General features: G+C 37.9%; 1 protein-coding gene across 1 annotated transcript; it reads right to left on the minus strand.

Annotated features, from left to right (window-relative positions):
- Positions 1 to 371: 371 nt before the first annotated feature.
- spg7 (SPG7 matrix AAA peptidase subunit, paraplegin) lies at positions 372 to 19,535 on the minus strand. Its single transcript, XM_052125144.1, has 17 exons — positions 19,051 to 19,535; positions 17,570 to 17,669; positions 17,330 to 17,413; positions 15,147 to 15,388; positions 14,907 to 15,046; positions 14,690 to 14,792; positions 14,482 to 14,607; positions 12,185 to 12,347; positions 11,245 to 11,418; positions 11,038 to 11,162; positions 10,414 to 10,516; positions 10,129 to 10,239; positions 9,122 to 9,237; positions 7,373 to 7,529; positions 4,547 to 4,710; positions 4,355 to 4,432; positions 372 to 3,065 (listed from the first exon to the last, which is right to left on the minus strand). The coding sequence occupies exons 1-17, from the start codon at positions 19,207 to 19,209 to the stop codon at positions 2,850 to 2,852; spliced, it is 2,361 nt and encodes a 786-aa protein (XP_051981104.1). The 5' UTR covers positions 19,210 to 19,535; the 3' UTR covers positions 372 to 2,849.
- Between the last annotated feature and the right edge of the window lie 1,714 nt (positions 19,536 to 21,249).

Here is a 21,249-nt window from a genome sequence, read left to right on the forward strand (position 1 = left end):
GTTTTATTCTAAGATGTACTGACAACATTTCTCCCAAATAAAAATATTGTCATTTAGAGCATTTATTTGCAGAAAATGACAAACGGTCAAAATACCAAAAAAGATGGCGTGTTTTCAGACCTCCAATAATGCAAAGAAAACAACACAATACTAATGTTTTAACTTGTGATTTTCAATCACAGCTTTCAAACATCTTGGCATGCTCTCTACCGGTCTTTCACATTGCTGTTGGGTGACTTTATACCACTCCTGGCACAAAAGTTCAAGCAGGAATTCAACAGACGCTGGAATGGACTGGCTGCCATAAATGTAGAGATGCTTATTAAAGAAACATTTGGAGTGGTCTCTTAATTTGTTCCTTAGCTGTATATATAAACACGCATGTATGTGATTTTCTAGTTTAATTGTTTATTTTTCATACACATGATGTTTTCAGCATAACAGTTTGAGTGAAAACCAGATATAATTATGATATAATCACGATCCTGCATGTGAATTTTCACAGGTCATCGTGTGAAAGTGCTTTAATGAAAGTAAACCTGTCCTTTTGTACAAAGTGAGTCACAGCTAAATGTCACAAATTTAATTGATTACTGATCATGAAATTGTGTGGACTCTTAAATATGTCATACATTTTCGAAATCACACAGAGGGGTAATTACTAGTACACACGCACCTGCATTCCAATCTACATCTTGATGTAACCCTTCCTCATGATCATGCAGCCCGTTTTCATCAGATGAATGGGAGAATAAACACAATTAACCCTTGTGCGTCAATAAAAACAAATTACTCAAGAGGTCCTTCGACGACAAAAATGTCCACGTCAAAAAACTGCCATAGAAATATTATATACTAATATTATTTCCCAGTTTCACTGACTTTTCTATTTACTAATATCAGTCCTGATTATAACTCACTCATTTTCAGGATTTTAACCCTTTATATGACAGTTTGTTTACATAATGCCACTTGTTTTTTCACACACACACACAAACACACACACTTGTAATGGCATCATTTATTAAATTGACCTGCATTGCTCTATAATTCAGCAAACAGAAAATAATGTATTTGCTCCATAGGCTAAACATGAGGAAAATGGTGCCATCTGGTGGAAAATAATAATATTACATTTTGAAGCCAGGACTCCAGAATGAAAAGCACAATATCACAGAATTCATGATTTTATGCTTTAATGGCACTGGGATCAAATATTGCCACTAATGGGGACATTTTTGCCCTTAAGGTCCTGAGCGTAACTATATTGAGTACACAGTGTATTATTGATTTATTATAGGAACTGAGGTTGATCAAAATGCCACCCAAAATACACACCTTTGTCAAAATGCATCAAAGCAACTTTTTAGCCCTTTTCAGTGAATGACACCTGCAAAATCCTAAAGCTTTATTTCCAGGTTTAATTTATATTTTGAATAGACTCAGAGTTTGATGTTTTCACTTTTAATCGTTTCATGTAATTTTGAGTGTGACTATGGTTTAAGGAGGGTGTACCTGTATGCTGGGTTGGAAATCTCAAGGGTTAATAGTGGTGTTTTTCTTATTACATCACGAGTTGTTCTGAAAACAAACTAATGAAACACAGAATGTAGGCGGTCATCCGCACATCCTGTCCGAAGCAAAGCGTGCGTGTTTACTTGCGCGATTAACCGGCTTGTGATGCACGAATCTCTTGGGTATTCTGCAGTCTCCTCACATTTTAACTTTTTGTTTAGCCTCCCTTTCAGCTGATGAAAACATGCTGCGTGATCATGAGGAAGGATTACATCAAGATGCAAACTGGGATGCAGGTGCGGAATTTAATATAAATAAAATAGTCTACTCCTCTCTAGCTGTTGCTGGCATGCCAGTGATTACCCCCTCTGTGTGCCAATGCTGGCATGGGTGCCATAGGTTTATACTATGCAAGTCAATGGTGGCCAGAACTTTAGAGCTCCAAAAAGCACATAAAAGTAATCCACACGACTCCAGCAGTTAAATCCACGTCTTCAGAAGCGATAGAATAAGCGTGGGTGAGAAACAGATCAATATTGATGTCCATTTTTCCTATAAATTCTCCTCTCTGCCCAGTAGATGGCGATTTGCATTCTTTGTGCATGTCGCCACCTACTGGGCAGGGAGGAGAATTTAAAAACAAAAGTAAGTGAAAGTGGAGATTTAGAGTAAAAACAAAAAATGTAAATATTGATCTGTTCTCACCTACACCTATAGTTTCGCTTAAGAAAACATGGATTCTTTGTTTGCGTTCAGCTGAAGAAAAACAAAAACAATTGGTCATTCAAATTAAATTTAATATTACAGAATATAATTTAGGTTTCTGAACATTTATTTAAATAGCACAAGTTCTCCGTACATTATCTCATCTCGCAGTGCACATCTAGTCAGACAATCTCCAAGAGCTGGTCTTGATAAGAATACCAATATCTCGATTAAATGCACTTAAACAAGCTCTAAAAGCAGAAAAAAAAACACTTTTTTTTTTTTAATACAGAAACTGATCTATATTTGGCCATATCTACAGTCCGTATCTACTCCTTTAGAGAGAAGTTTGGTATTGAGAAAAACAGACGATGCTTAAAAGATGCTTCAGTTTCTTATTCATATGTGCTTAAGACATCTACAATATAATTGAGGACCAAAATTATCAGCTTAGAAGATAAACTACGCACACATCTTGCCACTGTGTCTCAGCCAGTCAGATCTGTAACAGAGCTTTTACCCTTAAAGCACAATTATGATAATCGGACTGATCGTCAGAGGCCAGACTCCACCCTCTGGACTTACATGTGACCAGCAAACACTGGGATTGTGTTTGTGTGTTGTAGAGCTCACGCTGGGCTCAGGTTGACGTCATCATCCTTGTTGTCTTTGTGGCGGGGTCTCTGGGGTCTTTGCTCGTCTTCACCAGTGTCTTGCTTGTCCCTCTCGGCCTCCACCCAGCTTTGAGGGGCGATCATCTTTTTGGGTCCAAATGGAGGCAATCCGAGCAGAGCCTCGATGTCATCATAGTTCACCACCTCTCTCTCCAGCAATGTATTAGCCAGCTGAAAAGACAACCATAGAAAAAGAGAACAATATGTCATGCAGACCGAAAACCTAACAGGCCACGTTATGAGCTATCAGCTGAGGTAAAGGATGAGATAACCATTAGAAAATTAAGAGGAGGTTCTTTCGAACATTTACTGAGATTAATAATGGCTTTAAAAGTTGTGTTCATTGTTAACTATTGTGTTAACGGATACAACCTAACTGTAAAGAGTTACCACTTCAATTCTGAAGAGAAGCTGAATGGTTTACAGTGTTGTGGACAACATGAGTAGATTGTACATATTAGCAGAAAATGTAAAAATCTAGTATTTATTACATATAATTCATTATTTATTCAAAACAGAAGCCCTGGTGTGTGACATCATATCCTCTTGCCAATATTCATAGTGGGGTCTGAAACTATTTTACAGGCTTAAAGGAATATTCCAGGTTCAATAAAGGTTAAGCTCAATCGGGGCATCATGAATATGTTGATTTGAAATGAAAATTAATTTCCACTCATCCCTCCTTTTCCTTAATAAAAACAAAATTGGGGTTCCAGTGAGGCACTTACAATGGAAGTGAATGGGACCAATCCGTAAATGTTAAAATACTTTTTTTTTTTAATATAGACACAAGATGTAAACAACATCTTTGAGTGTGATGATGTTGCTTACTAACCTTTTCTGTGTAGCCATATCCAATTTTACAACTTCGTTGCCATGACGACATAATGCATTAAACCCTGTAATCCCGATAATTGATGATTTAAAAATTTACAGCTCAAATAATGCACAACTTTTAACAGAAAAATGAATGCAAGTTCTTTTATAAAATTATAAGCTTTACATTTTTGTTTATAAATCACCCTCTAAAAAATTGGCCACATTCACTTCCACTGTAAACTCCATTTTTGCTTTTTTAAAGAAAAGGAGGGACGAGTCGAAACTCATTCTTTTTTCTTTTTCAGCCTTTTGTAGGCTTTTTATTGACAGGGGAGAAGAGAAGGAATGGGATCAGGAAATGACCTCACCAGCCGGGACTCGAACTTGGGTTACCCACGATGCATCAGCACCACATGTCATGAACGCAGCCTGCTAGGCTACACTAGGCCCGCTAGGCTACAGCTGAACCTCGAATATTCCTTTTAATGTCGGCTGGTCATGGTAGATTTTATAGTAAAAATGCATAAAAAGTGAGAATGTACCAAGTGAGAATGTACCAATAGAAAAATAATGATTTATCCTGTTAAGAAGAACAGATTATAATGTTGTGCCAACAAGAATCATAGATGGCCAGAACATACCAGAATGAGTTTGTCTCTGTTGTCCAAGAGCAATTTCTCTGTGAGTCTGTAGGCTTGCGCTATCAGCAGCTTAGCTTCCTGAACATGGGAGAGTTGAATAAAAGAAAAATACCAACACACATTCAAAACAACTGATAACTGACACCACATCAGAGTTCATATGAGCAGGTGTGTGTGTGTTCTTTTACTCACAAGGTCCATCTGTTGTTGGAGGCCTTGACTGAAGGGTCTCCGTCCAATTCCACCCTGATCTTCAGAGTCTGGGAAGGACACCTGGCCCACACTCGCTACCATGCCATACTGCTTCACCATAGAGTAGGCGACACGCGTCACCTTTCGCAGATCATCCTGAGCACCTAAGAGGGGTTTAAAGATAGATTATGTGGCGTTTACTACAACATAAATATATATATATAAGTGGCAAATTTTGCTAGCTAATAAAAGTTTCTTATGCAACTAAAAGTGATCTTCCTCCAGGGGCGCACAGGGGCTCCATTTATGCTGCCATCACGCGCTTCAGAATGATCATATTTCCAACTTCTGAAATCGCCATTACCAGTACGTCCAAGTGCTTTGTTGTTGGAAACATGTTTATCCAATCAGAAGACTTTCTGCCCGTCAATCATTGTGCACGTTCACAGTGCAGCCCATGCCCGTATAAGTGCTGATATGGAGTCCTGCTCACATGAAAAGCTATTGTTCGATGGAAAAGTGCTCAGGGCGTTCCCCTTCCATCTGCCCCTACAAAACGGTCTCCCAAGTGTGTCTGTATGTCTCTGGGTGCATGTTTGGAGAAGGGGACATGGCAAATTCAATGGCTAATTCAATGGCTAACTAAACTCCCATTCCAGAACAGCTACAGCACCTTAATTGATGGTCTAGAAAGTTACCGCCAGGTTACCTCAAGTCTTGCAAGAGCTGTGTGTGACGCTCACACACTGTTAAATGGTATTTATTTTGAGTCTTACAGAAACCCTACACCTACCTCTAAACCTAACCCTAACTCTACTACAACGGACCCTATTTTAAGAGCACTAGCATTATGCGCAGCGCTACGTCATAAGTCATAATTGCAAAGTCAGAGGGCATGGCCTCTGGTATTTTGGTATTTTCATGCAAGCATGTGCTAAGTCTAGGCGCAAGTAGGTATGGCGAAATTGCATGCGCAACATGCAAACAGTTAAATGCAATTTAACTCCAGTTTTTATTCCACCATATGCATCCTATTTAGTTCAGTCCCTCAAGCACCAGCGATATAAAGCAAGACAGCACATTCATAAGAAGTTGGTAGTGTAAATGGACTGTATGCAATGAATTCGATGCATGGAAAATGTGATTGTTCAGAATTTGGATGTAGACTCACTCCATTATATTACAGAGAATGCAAGTATTATTATTCATTTTCATCTACCGACACACAAATCACGGCTAGTATTAAAGTGATTGTATCGGCCCGCACTTCACTTCTGCTGGTCGATTTTGAATTAAAAAAATAAATTTTTTTGAAACACAAAATTCGACCTAACATATCTCTAAATTGAAATTACACTTCAAACGAAAATGTAAATATAACTAAAATAACAAAATAGTTAAAAAAAAAAAAAATAAATAAAATCATCGCCTACCAATTCCAAACATTTTACTCTACTAATTCTTCCACCGGCCCATTTTGTAGCGACTTAAAAATCACTCTACAACAACAGATGGAAAAATACCTTTAGGCCTACAAATTAGACCATAAATACAATTGTATATTTAAACATATTCATTGAAAAATAAACCATGACCTATAGATAAATGAAACAAAAATGTATGAGATTTGTGTTAAGACGCAACAACTCTGACCATCAGGGACATCATTTGATGTTCCACAATATTTTCAGAATTTGGACATTACATTTATTACCACCTGCTGGTGGAATCTCCAACTTTGCACCGAGTTAAGACGTGGTTTTCAAACATCTTAGCACAACGGCCTATCCCTCAGGAAAATAGATAATTGCACTTTGCGCCACTTCATTAACAAACGATATGCCCACCGTTTGCAAGCATACACCCACGGATAGCGCAAACCCACACACGCCCAATTGCGCAGACACAAATTTTGTGATTAGAATTGGTGCTCACAAAAATTGGATAAGACTTGGCATGCTCATGAAAATGCAGCCCTGAATCGAAGTCTAAACCTAAACTTAGTCACAGCGAATGAGACACTTACATGACTTGGGCCACTTTAAGGGGACCATTCTGTGCAACTTCTGAGTAGGAAACTTGTATTTTCAATAATCCCAATAGCATGCGAAAGCAGCATAAGCTGCAAATCTTCTGTAAAATGAATAAATAATCAAACCTTTTTGTTCAGAAATTACAAACAACAGATTGATTCATCCTGATCAGCACAGAGAACGAAAAACACCTAATTTATACAATGGAAGCAGTCTAATCTAGGCTAATGAAGCCTGCATTTAACTATACACAGCATCGTTTTAAAATGAGTTGGTTGAGGAAAATAAATAACTACACAAAACCCTAATCATCAATGCTCTTTATCTAGCAGAGATCTCCAAGGTCAAGAAATTCAGAGGGGCGTATGCAACCGGTCCTGCTCTTCGAATGGGACTCGAACCGGCATCATGGGAGGCGGGCGTGCTAATGAGGAGGCTAAAGGCTACAGCCTCTAGCGTCAGTCGCTCGTGCGACTCTTGAGGAAAGGGGAGAGAGGTTTACTCATACCGCACAGCTATCACGTACCAGCTGGCTCCTGTTACACGTACAAACAGGAGAAATATCACCACACAAACATGTTAGCAGAAGAAAAACATCAGTGCATTTAGTCATAAATAGACTGTTCGCTGAGTAAGTATACATTTGCCTTAACAGGTGTGAAATAGGTCATCCAGGCCACTAAGCCCTGCCCACTTTTAGATCCCATGTATTCTTTTTCTATGGTCTGTTTTCAGAGCTCTCTAGAACAGTTCAGATGTGATTTTGGAGTATGTGGGTTTCCAGATGTCATACCTGTGGTGACCTTGTTGAAGGTGATGGCCTCAGACGCTCGACCACCCAAAGCCATGCACATCCTCTCAAACAGCTCCTCTTTAGTGAACAGATACTGATCCTTTGGCAAAATCTGAGCAAAACCCAATGCAGCATTCGTCCTGGGAGCTATTGAGACCTGGTGAGAAGAGAAGCCCACAGATATGACACCTGATCAACAAACCACCCATTTACAGCTACAGATACCTTCATTAGAGCAATGTCAGTGCGTTCATGAGTATCAATACATCAGTAGTGATATTTATGACAACTGAAATCACAAAAACATTATGGTAAGCAAGTTGCACTACAACTACATTTTACTGTCCTTACCGATTTGACTCCTCTGCAACAACATGATCTAGCACACCAATATTTTTACAAAGTAAAAGTAAACTTGAGGCAGACTTAAAGTGACAGTTCCGCCAAAAATGTAAATAAAAAAGATCAATAACAATGTTATTATTTATCTGTTCTTCCCACAAACTATTGTATGGATTTAGAAGACTTCAAATATTGCACATAAGCTGTACAGACCACTTAAGCCCTTTGCAAACCAAACGCTCATTTTTGCCGAGATCAACATTTTGAAATGAAACAATGGATTCCTAATGAGCCATTCACACCTGGAGCGATCATTAGTGCCAAATTGCACGGCCACCAAGCAAATCTTTTTTTTTTCCTTTTAATATGGTACATTTTTATCCTTTTTAAAGCGTGAAGCAATAAATGGTTCACCACCTACCAAACCCACATAGTGTTTGGAGGAACATAGGGCTGTGTAAAATACAGTCAAATATCGATATAATGCAAAACTTTTTTTCACAATACTGTATTGATACATTTTAAGTAACACAATATTTATATTCAACTATTTGTGTATTCATATCATGTCCAGCATTTCAATAAAGAATAAGCAGGTCGGATAAGTGCAGTCAGAGACGCTACTATGAGGAGCGAGAGAGACTTGAGCCTGTTTTGTTTCTCTTGCGGACACGCCGAGTCTCTATCACGTGTTTGGATCTAGGGCCGGGCAAAAATACTGATTTTTCCACTTAATCACAACCTTCATTTGAACGATCCCAATGTCGACTCTTAAGATCACTCCTTCTTTCTGTCAGCAACTCACAACAATCCTATGCATGTAAATACTTCCCATATGTGACCAAAAATGTGTGTGATTAGCCACAGGCTGGAATTTTTTTTACATATCACTAACCAGTAGTGGTGTAGTTTAGCACAGATATTTTCACTGCATGCTGAAAGTAAAGATTTTGACACTTTCCGTATAATGTGAGTCCAAAGACGAGATCCATGCAATCCATTTGCCATAATTTCTTATTTATCAAAAACAACATTTCATTCTAATCACACATACTGTAGCATGGATTCTGTAAAACCATCTGACTCAAACAAACACTTGCCTTATTGCCTTACAAAGACTTATTTATTGATGTAATCCATGTACTTTTTATATTTTCAAAAAGTCAAAATGAGACCAAAATAACACATTTCTTTCATATCTTTCAGGGAGTAAAATGGACATTATAACTGAAATATACCCAAATTAATTAGAATTGAAAGTGTAATCGAATCATGATTTTGTGATGTATCGCACATATCGAATCGTGACGTGTATCACAGTACCTGCCGTATCATGAGGTGGGGGTGAACTCTCCATTTAAAAAAAGAATTTTATAAGATGATAACGTGACCATTTCTGTCACTTACCTTCATGACGGCTTCTGTGTGTTCCAGCAGCCACCCCACTAAAACATGCCCAGACTCGTGGAAGGCCACGATTTTCTGCTCCTCTTTAGATAAGATTTTACTCTTCTTTACACTACCTACACATCACACACAACCAAATACAAATCACCAAATGCTGTGGATTGATTAGTACTGTAATATCAAAAGACAAAGTCTAATTTAATATCACAGCACAGCACATTTTAATTTCTTTTAGACTATGAAAACAAACATTTCCTTAGGTTAAAGGGCTTAATGCCAACACTGATCTCACTTTGAACTTACAAGCACAGGGGGGACTTATTTACTTTTACTTTCTTGGATTTTCTCCCCTTTTTCTCCCCAATTTGGAATGCCCAATTTCCAATGCATTCTAGGTCCTCGTGGTGGCGTAGTGACTCACCTCAATCGGTTTGGCGGTGGACGAATCTCAGTTGCCTCTGCGTCTGAGACCGTAAATCCACGCATCTTTTCACGTGGCTTGTAGAGCGTGTTACCATGGAGACCTAGCGTGTGTGGAGGCTTCACGCTATCCTCTGTGGGATCCATGCACATCTCACCACGCTCCCCACCGTGAGCGAGAACCACATTATAGCGTCCACAAGGAGGTTAACCCAACGTGACTCTACCCACCCTAGCAACCGGGACAATTTGGGTGCTTAGGAAGCCTGACTGGAGTCACTCAGCACGCCCTGGATTCGAACATGCGACTCCAGGTGTGGTAGTCAGCGTCTTTACTTGCTGAGCTACCCAGGCCCCCCTTATTTACTTTTTAAAAAGAAAATCTGGTCCTAATAAGCCTGATACAACAGTGCACATTATCCCAAATGTAAAAGAAATGTTGTCTCTGTCATCTTCAATTCTAAAAATGAAAGCTGATGTCACCATGCCTATTTTTCAGCCACTCTCCTCTAACCACCTGTCCTATAGAGACCACTTTTCACAAACCAATCAATTCCTGATGGATAAAATGGAGCTGAATAAAGTACCTGCGATGACTCTCTCCACAGCATATTCAAAGTTGAAGGTGTCAATGGACTTGTAGCCCTCTCTGGCTGCATGGAGGGCAGCTTCATTGCAGATGTTGGCAATATCAGCCCCTGGAATATGAACAATGCCCATTTGTCGACTCTTAAACTTTAAAAGTGACAGAATGTGGTATAAAGACAGTATAGAAGGGCAACGTTATATAAGAAAATAAACTGCATCAGATCTGTCAAATAAGATAGCAATACACTGAATGTTAAGACAAAAATGTGAGACATATCACACACCACTAAAGCCTGGCGTCAACTCGGCCAGACGCAGGGAGTAGAAGTCCGCCGGTTGAGTAAGCTTCAGGATTTTCAAGTGTTGCTCATAGATCTCCTTTCTCTCCTAGAAGACAATCGGCACAGAATAATGCATGTTTATTGAAAACTAATGCGCATCCGAAGGTATAATACATTATAATCAACTATTACACCGATCTCTGAATACTCGATTCTGATTGGTCAGTGACGCCATCTAGTGGCCTGATCTTTTTGAATAACAGCTGCACACCCGGGGATTAAGACAAATCAGACCAGTCATCAGGGTGTTACGAGCCATCTTTCCTGCTTTTCAATGAGTAGAACTACTTTCCTAGATCACAAACTACATATCTTGCTTTGAAACAGAACACGTTACTGCTTCAAAACTAATGTGGCGAAACGATATGGATCTGTAACGATGGTCAACAAACCTGGAAATACATCAAAGCCATGAACTTGCAGAAAACTTATCAACACCCACGGAGCATTTGACAACCAATCAGAATCAAGAATTCAACAATGCTGTGGTATAAAATCATTCTATAACTGCTTAATAGGCTTAAAAAAGCCCATTTATCCATCCATCCATCCATCCATCTACACTACCTGAAGTGTTGGCAGGTCTATGAATATGTGCCTATCAAGTCTGCCTGGTCTCATAAGGGCATTGTCCAAAATATCCGCACGATTAGTGGAAGCCAGGACAATCACATGATCTGTGGTGCCCATTCCTGGGAAAGACAGGAGAAAACTAGAAAAATCACAATCTCAGATTGAAGGTCAAGCATTTATTAGACTAATTCAGAATCATACCATCCATCTCCACGAGTAACTGGTTGAGGGTCTGCTCTTCCTCGGAGTTGGAGAAGCCAGACATGTTGGTGGACCTTTTCTTTCCCACAGCATCAATCTCATCGATGTAGACGATGCAGGGCGCTCGGGCTCGGGCCTCTTTGAACAGACTCCGCACTCTTGCAGCGCCAAGGCCTGAGTGAGCAATGACACGACAGATTTAAAGGGACAGTTCACCCAAAAATGAAAATTCTTTCATTATTTACTCATTCTAGTGCCATCCCAGATGTGTATGACTTTTTTGCAGAACACAAATTAAGATTTTTAGAAGTATATCTCAGCTTTGTTGGTCCATACAAAGCAAGTGAATGGTGACCAAAACTACGAAGCTCCAAAAAGCACATAAAGGCAGCATAAAAGTCATGTTAGGCAAGAACAGACCAAAATATAACTCCTTTTCACTATAAATCATACATCAGCTGTCTCCTTGGTGTACATGATTTCAAGCTTAATTACACTTATTAGTGCCATCTAGCACTCTGTGCATGTGCCAAGCATTAGGATTGTGCTTAGAGACTGCAATGGCAAGATATACAGTGGAAAAGGAGTTACATTTTGGTCTGTTCTCACCCAAAACCCATTTCAGAAGACATGGATTAAACTACTAAAGTAATCTGGATTACTTTTATGCTGCCTTTATGCATTTTTTGGAGCTTAAAAATGTTAGTCACCATTCACTTGCATTGTATTGGCACACAGAGCCGAAATATTCATCTTAATTTGAGTTCTGCAGAAGAAAGAAAGTCATAAACATCAGCGATGGCATGAGGGCGAATACATGATGAGAGAATTTTCAGTTTTGGGTGAATTATTCCTTTAAATATGTTGATTTTCTAATGCCATCAGAATTATAAACTTAGCATATGTAATGGTCAATCATGTATCAAGAGAGGATTTTTACCTCCAATCACCTCCACAAATTCGGAACCTGCCATAGCAAGGAAAGGCACTTTAGCCTCTGTTGCCACCGCCTTCGCCAGCAGAGTTTTTCCACAACCGGGAGGTCCCAGGAGCAGAGAGCCCTTGGGTACTTTTGCCCCAAGCTGAAGGTATCTGTCTGGATTCTTCAAAAAGAAAACAAATTAAAAGCCTAGAATCATGTTTGAACTGCAACACATAGCTCGGTTACCAAACCAAGTGAGCTACCTACCTAGAAAAAATGTTTAGGCAACATAGACACAACAGGAAGGTTGTTTCAAAAGGTCCACAGCAACATTATGCATTGGCCAAAATATAAGGCAGCATCTCATGCAAACTTTGCAGTTAAAGGGATGGTTTGCCCAAAAATATAAATTTACTCACCCTCATGCCATCCCAGATGTGTATGACTTTCTTTCTTGTACAAAGCACAGATTAAGATTTTTAAAAGAATATTTCAGTTCTGTTGGTCCTCAAAATGCAAGTGAATGGTGACCAAAACTTTAAAGGTCAAAAAGGGACATAATGGAGTATAAAAGTAATCCTTTAGAAAAGAAAGGGCATAAATATTGATCAAACACACCTATCATATTGCTTCAGAAGACATGGATTAAACCACTGGAGTCATGTGGATTACTTTTATGCTGCCTTTATGTGCTTTTTGGTCCTTCTGTATTCTGGGGCTGTATGCATAAAATGTCTCAGAAATGCTCCTAAGAATAATCAAAAGCTTTGACAAGCATAAAAAATTCTTAGCAAAGAGTAGGACTTGTGTAGGAGCTTTTTGTAAAGATGCTAAAAGCAACTTTATTTATTTAAAAAGTCTAAGACTTTTGCTGACAGAGGCACAACACTTAAGTGTTGTGAAATAAGGACTACAATGATGTCAACCCTAATTGGCCTTGAACAATGAATCAGCCAATAGTGAGTCTGCAAAGGTAATATGTTCCAGCTGGTATGACATCAGTAAATCACTCACGATTTAATGCAACACATTAAAAAAACTATATTTTGATAATAAGTTATTTTCTTTTGATTCATTCTTTGATTAATCAAACGAGAAATCCACATTTTATTTCAAAACATTATTCCATATCTTGCCAAATGTTGTCCTCAAACAATGAGCAAATTAAAGTCTACAAAAATAAAAATCCAAAATCTTGCAATATAAATATGACTTGCTTGTTGTTTTGTGAAATGGCAATTGAAAATTGCATGAATTTGAATTTATAATATTTATAAATACGAATAAATCAGCAAAATGTAAATTATGCGCTGAGGTTAAACACACACAAACAGCATCAAACAGTGTCAGCATCTGACACCCCACACAAAACTATGAGCTTATTAAACATTTTATATAGTGTCTTTTGAGATGCCATTTTTCAAATTATATTTTTTCCCCAAAGAAACAGGGTTTCACTACTGTGAAGTGGCATCACTGATGGAGGTTACAGCGCTAGCGCCAATATATTCAACTAATCATAATGATTATTTTCATCATTGAGTTGCTCATCATATCATTTTAGTGCTATTTAGATTGTATTAATTAGTTGTAGCAACACTCTGAAAGCTTAGGTATGTAGCAACAATGAGTTTCAATGTATTCATTAAATGGAAAAAATACAAAATAAAACAATTAAATAAATGTGCTGCAATTATTTACATTTATGCATTTGGCAGATGCTTTTATCCAAAGCAACTTACAGTGCACTTATTACAGGGACAATCCCCCCCGGAGCACATGGAGTTAAGTGCCTTGCTCAAGGACTTCTTAAGTCTAGGAATAAGACTATAATTTTACTCCAAGTGGCTTCATACATACGGCCCCTGGTCACCATTCACTTGCATTGTATAGACCTACAGAGCTGAGAAATTCTTCACAAAAATGTTCATTTGTGTTCTGCAGAAGAAAGTCATACATATCAGCAATGACATGAGGGTGAGTAAATGATGAGAGATTCTTCCTTTTTGGTAAAAATACAAATTCAAGGTGGTGCAGAGAGTAATACTGATTATAAATAGACTAAATGGTATTGATAAAACAGTTCAATATATTTAGAATTGAAGTCAATTGTGAGCCGAGTCACAGGTGTGATTTATGTGAGGAAATCTATTTTAATGGCTGCCTATGTGAAGCATTTCAAATCAGTCACGTACAAGGTCCCATTTGAGTAAGGATGCTGCCTCTGAAAGTAGCTGCCTACATAGACGGTAGACAAGCAAGCAGCAAACCAGGTTTTGGACCAGAGCCTATGTCTAGCTTCCACACTCACTTACCTTTAGATAGTCTACAAACTCCTTCACTTCCAACTTGGCCTCATGCATTCCTGCAACATCTTTGAAGCTGACACCTTTCCCAGACTTCCCATCGACAATAGTGAATTTAGCCATTTTCAACTGATTCTGGACGAACAAGCAGAAGAATTGAAATCAGAAAACAATTTCTGTAATAAAAGTTTAACAAGTTGAAATGAGGGAATCTTACAAATGCACTAAAGCCGCCATCTCTGCCACCCATCCCTGCCAAACGGAAAATGTACCACAGGATTGCAACCCCGATGGCAGCCATACCGAGTGCATACAGTGCACTACAGTATCAAAGGAGGAATAGAAAACAACCAGGCGTTGTTAATATGTTAAGCAAACAACCAACATTGATCTCCATCTGGTTCGCACATTCTGTTGAAAGTCCAATTACTCACTTCCCAAAGAAGCCGGTGCGCTTGTAGGTCACTGGTATTCGGTCTTTGGTATCTATACTCAACTCTTCCTCTGCTGCTCGAAGCTTCTCCTCAAACTTGTCGATGTTGGCCACCTGCATGCGGTACATCAGAGCAAGTCTCTATAACAGACAATGGGACAGATGTGGAGCTGGAATCAGTAACCACGTAACGATAACAATTACATTAAAATAACTTATTAAACCGCTCCTAATTGCATACAGGTCTGCCGAAGATGACTGCACCAGGGTGAAGGTAGATCTCAACAATGTCACTCTCTGGAACCACCTGCACTCGCGACACCTCCCCTTTGGCCAACATTTCATTTACAAAATCATTCCAGGATATATTCCCACCGCTGGTGTTGATAGAGTTGAGCAAGCTCATGATGACCGCGATAATAAAGAGTGTGCGCAGGCGCTCCCTGTACATCTGATCCTCTTGTTCGCGTCTCTTCTTCTCCTCTAGGAAACAAACATAAAACAAGTACCGCTTATCCAGGTTAGTGTTAACAATCTGGCCGAAACACTTGATTCTGATTGGTCAATTGCAGCATTCTTGAGTCAAATATTTTTTAATAATGAATGGTACACTGTATAATTGACTGTTGTCCCAGGAAACTAGTTGCTAGTTTCATGCCTCTTGTATCACTCCATGATCTCTTTCTCATTACATAATGAAATACAATATCATGTGTATTTATTAGAGCTGTCAAATTAACTTAAAATATTAAACACTTTCATTTGTTTGCGCGATTGCCGAAATTTACCATTATATTCTGATACTTTATTTAGCTCTATGCGTGCTCAAAACACTGGTTGGAATAGGGTGTAACCTTTGCGATGAATTCGCCCCGGGTCATTACACTGATTCACACACACAACAGCGATTTTGAGTGAATGAACAAGCAGAGATGGGCCACTTCTATTAAAATTAATGGGAGAAATTCAAACACCCAACCAAGGAGCATTAAGCGCCCAACGGATGCAGTCCTGCCTTACAGGTAAAAGAGCCAATCACCTTTTAGAGACAGACATCACCTGTCAATCAACAAGAGAACACACATGCGCATTAGCTATACAAGCTGGGAGTTTGAGGTAAAAAAAAAAAAAAAAAAGCATTATTTATGATTCCAGTATTGTCCAATTTTATTGCCGATTTCAAATATGTTTTTTTGATCGTAATATTGACCAACCGTTTTGAGATTTTGGTCTTTCTCCATTCAAATAGATAGGAGCTGCACTGGCATGACTGGAAATAGCCTCCCGAGAGCGTTTCAAAGATGGTCGACAAAGGACTGACTTGCGAGATAGACTTTGAATCAAGTGATATCGTATGTTTTGTACAAAATGGAGATGGAGAGAGGAATCAGTGTCAGCCTCATGTTGTACTGCACTTTTAACTTACCAGACAACTCGAATTAAGTACCATTTATATATTTATTTATGCCAGCACTAAAAGCAAAACAAGACATTCACTGCAAGCACTTTTCATGTGCGCAATCATGTAAATGAGGCAGTAGTAATTGGATAGCCATGATTTATATTGTGGAGGATGAGGAATAAAATTCAGAGATTTCTGTTGCAATTAATACGCAACATATGGGGATCAGTTCTTTCAATAAGTCAAACATTTAATGTTACTTAAATTGGTGCAATTTTAGTGCATTTCTGTCTTTATGATGTAGAAAATAAACAGCAGAAAAAAAAAAGCTGAAATAAATATATATACACACCAAATACTGAAAAAACATGTATATCCAAGTAGCTTTGGTGCGCTAACTCAAAAGATGTAATATAATCCAAGGAAATGGACACAACGTCCAACTTTTTGCACCCAAGTACAAAAGTGCAAAAACAAAATGTTTTTGATTTACATCATCGTCAGTGTCCCTTAATAATGTGGAATACTTGGAAAAATGTTATTAAAAACATAATGGTTTCATATTGTTTTCTTTTCTAAGAAGGAATATAAATATAGAGTCAAATTACATTACTTACAAAATCTGCGATTAATCGCGGTTAACTATGAAAAATCGTTGATTGATTATTTTAATCAACTGACAGCACTACTGTTTATTTGTTGATCTGATACCTGGATCGGCATCGGCTCCGAAACTGATGTTTTAGACGGATCGTGTATCGGTCCGATGAGCCCGATCCAAATCCGATACTGTGTGTTAGTCATGTTCGTTACTGTCAAGCTCAAAAAATGACATAAAAGAACCATTAAAACACCATTTAAGTTGCTCATATGACTCTTGCATTTTATTCAAAGCCACTTGAAGACATGCGATAGCTCTATGAATCACAAAAGGCTGTGTTTAATAAGCACATGGTGATACAGGATTTATTTTGTGACTAAACCCTATTTTATATAAAGTAGAAGTAAAATCAACAAAATACCTTCATCTTCCTCAGGGGTTTTCCCTTTCCCACCATCTTTCTTTTCATATCTTCTGTTGGATGTACTGAAATAATTTATAGCACCTGACAGATGCGGAAAAACATTAGCGAAATATCATGTACCAGAATGACATCAACATGACTTGAATTAGAACAAGCATTATGATTCAGAAAGTTCACAGTTTCTCATAGATTTGTCCCTTCAAAATATAAATGAGCAAACACTTCTAAGCTACTTACCTAATAGTTTCCACAGTCTCACATGATTTGTGGCCAGATTGTGTCCACAATGGAGCCCGAGTCCAATTAGCCTTGGGCTCAGAGGCTTTATCAAGATGTTCTGTAAAACAATAGCAACCCAGTTAAACACCTACACTGGTGGCCAGAGTTTAATAAATGTACAGATTTTGCTCTCATGGAAAAAATTGGTACTTTTATTCACCAAAGTGGCATTCAGCTGATCACAATGTCAGGACATTAATAATATTAATAATTAATATTACAATTTGAAAAGAAAATTCAGAACTTCTTAAACTACTTCAAAAATCCTCCACGAGCAGCAATGACATTTTTGCAGATCCTTGTTATTCTATCTGACAGTTTGTCCAGATACTCAGGTGACCTTTCACCCCACACTTCCTGTAGCACTTGCCATAGATGTGACTGTCTGTCTGCACTTCTCACGCACCTTACAGTCTAGCTGATCCCACAAAAGCTCAATGGGGTTAAGATCCATAACACTCTTTTCCAATTATCTGTTGTCCAATGTCTGTGTTTCTTTGCCCACTCGAACCTTTTCATTTTGTTTTTCTGTTTCAAAAGTGGGTTTTTCTTTGCAATTCTTCCCATAAGTCCTCCTGAGTCTTCTCTTTACTGTTGTACATGAAACTGGTGTTGAGCGGGTAGAATTCAATGAAGCTGTCAGCGGAGGACATGTGAGGCGTCTATTTCTCAAACTAGAGACTCTGATGTACTTATCCTCTTGTTTAGTTGCACATCTGGTCTTCCACATCTCTTTCTCTTTGTCTTTGAAGACTGTAGTTACACCTTTGTATGAAATCTGCAGTTTTTCTGGCAGTTTCGAGCATTGTTCATTTCTCAAAACAATAATTGACTGACGAGTTTCTAGAGAAAGCGGTTTCTTTTTTTGCCATTTTTGACCTAATATTGACCTTAAGACAAGCCAGTCTTTTGCATACTGTGGCAACTCAAAAACAAACACAAATACAAGGTTAAGCTTCATTTAATGAACCAAATAGATTTCAACTGTGTTTGATATAATGACAAGTGATTTTCTAGTACCAAATTAGTAATTTATCATGATTACTCAAGGATAAGGTGTTGGGAGTGATGACAGGTCTTTTTTCAAATAGTGATGGTGCAGTTTTTTACCTCAGTAATGTCCTGACTACAGTTTGTGATCAGTTGAATGCCACTTTGGTGAATTAAAGTAACAATTTCCAACCTTAACAGAAAACTCTGAACATTATTCCAAACTTTTAACCAACTATGTATGTTGCATCATGCAGTCATCGGTATCGGCCATTTACAAAAACATAATAGGTCGGCGGTGAAATGTATATATTGACGTCACACAATCACAAAATGCCGTGTTTACAATTACGTTTGTAACAAGCCAGAACTCTTTGGTTTCTCCAGAATTTAACATGTATAGCTTATATACTTATTAATACATATTTATAGACATGTAAGTAACGCACCTGAATGTGTCCTGATTTCAGCCCCCGTTTGGATTGAGTCACTAATTGGTTTGACGTCAGATTGTTCTCGAGCAGTTTGAAATAACTGAAACGCGTCGACGGCGACCAAACGCGTTTACCGTAACAAATACTTCCACGCTGCAAAAGTAGCGCTGCCATAGTAAACGCTGTTTATCGCGCCGTTTGTATCAAAGGCATACTATGCTAGAATAAATGCCTCTCTTTTATGTGACCCCTTTGAAGAATTGCTAGTACGCAGCTGACATAATGCTTCTGCTAGTGTTATCCAACAACACAGCTAAAGATATCTGCTCTTAAATAACAAGCACGTTTCCGTCCAGGAAATATCCGAAATATATAGAATAAATAATACGTTCTGAATTACTCTGTTGAAAGATAACTAATATAGTATAACTGAAAGCGTAAAGCCAAATAATGTTCACAGTACAGGCTTGAAGAACATGTCTGTTGAACCTTCACCTGCACAATCAACCAATCGGGATTGGATCGAGTTTAAGAACGGGCTGATGGGAAATGTAGTTTGTACTTGCGATTTTATAACCAGAAAACTACATATACTTCTCACTAGGCATGCGCACAACAGACGTTTTGCAACACTCCGAGATTTGAAACGCGGAAGTAAACAATTGCAGGGTAAACTTCGACAGCGGTGAATGGGAGATCACAGCAAATATTATTTTCACTTACCCATTTGCTCCAAAAAAAATCCACTATTACATTTTAATGAATTTCCAGAAGAGTTTCCAGAGATTGGCGGTGGATTAAGACAGATGTGAGAAGCTGACAAATTTACTGTCACTCTCTTAGCAGCCGTGGTAATTAGTTTTTTTAAAACGAATTCCAGGGTAATATAACACAAATAATAATGTTATAAGCTTACACTCAATATTTTAAAAAATTATCATATAAAAATTTTGGCTAGATTTACGCTGCTGTATAAGGCGGAAATGCGTCATCACAGTCTGTGGAAAAAGTGTACATTTTGGAACGCTTTCAAAACTGTCAAACTACATGAGGAATTATTAAACAATTATTTTTAAAATCATTATTTTTTCGTTTACCCTTTATCTATTTATTTGTACTAATATGTCCTTTTACGGTTTTCACCTTTTTAATGCCATATAATGTTAGTATCTTTATTCTTGTTGGACATTAAATCTGTCATTATCTGTATTGACATTTTGGGAAATGTAATAATTAATAATACTAATAATAAAAAAAACGAGGCATGTGCAGTCAATGACAAAATTACAGCTGTTTCCAAGCATGTATGGCGGTTGCACAGTGTTGATGTTATTTTCAGTTGTGTGGTCCTGTCCCACTGGTTGATAGATTGTCGTATAATTTGTCTGTTACACATATAAAATAGGATGAACATTTCTTGAATAGTTTGCTATTGCTACGGATTTTACCTAACAGGTATGGGAGTTTGTCCTTGCATTATTTCAAATGGTCTTGTGATGGGTTGTGTAGTAGATGAATACAAGTGTCCCTATATAATTTGAGAAAATATAAAGAAATGGGTCTATTATACTGTATATCTTAGAAAGGTAATATCAAACAGTACTCGTCAGCTCTTCACAACAGAGGGCGCCATTGCGTTTAATTGCGACACGTGAACGGCGTCACAGTTTGTGACGTCAAAGCGAAATGAAAAACAAAACATCAACACATTCAAGAAATATTACTTACCAGACAACGTTTTACGAGTGCAAATTCGCACAGTTTCAGTACACGCTTGCGATCCGTCTTAACTCTTGTACGTCAATTTAAAAAAGTTACTCAGAGGTCCTTAGAGGACAAACATATCCGCTTCAAACAACTGCCATAATAATATTATATGTTAATATTATTTTCCACTTTCAATGAGTTACATTTTTAACCAACATCAGTCCTGATCATAACTACCAAATTCAGGATTTTAACCATTTAAATTACAGTTTGTTTACATAATGCCACTGTTGTTTTTTATGGAAAAATAAATAAATAAATAAAAAACCCACAAAAACGAATTATTTTACATATACTAATTGCTAATTATTATTTTAATTTTTTTGGGATTATGACAGTTTGGGATATGTCAATGATTAGCAACAACATTGATTTTTTTTGTGCATGGTCAGATAACACACACACACATACAATAATAATAATAATAATAATAAATAAATAAAAAAT

Source organism: Xyrauchen texanus, unplaced genomic scaffold (genome assembly GCF_025860055.1).
Source record: "Xyrauchen texanus isolate HMW12.3.18 unplaced genomic scaffold, RBS_HiC_50CHRs HiC_scaffold_666, whole genome shotgun sequence".
NCBI lineage: Eukaryota > Metazoa > Chordata > Actinopteri > Cypriniformes > Catostomidae > Xyrauchen > Xyrauchen texanus.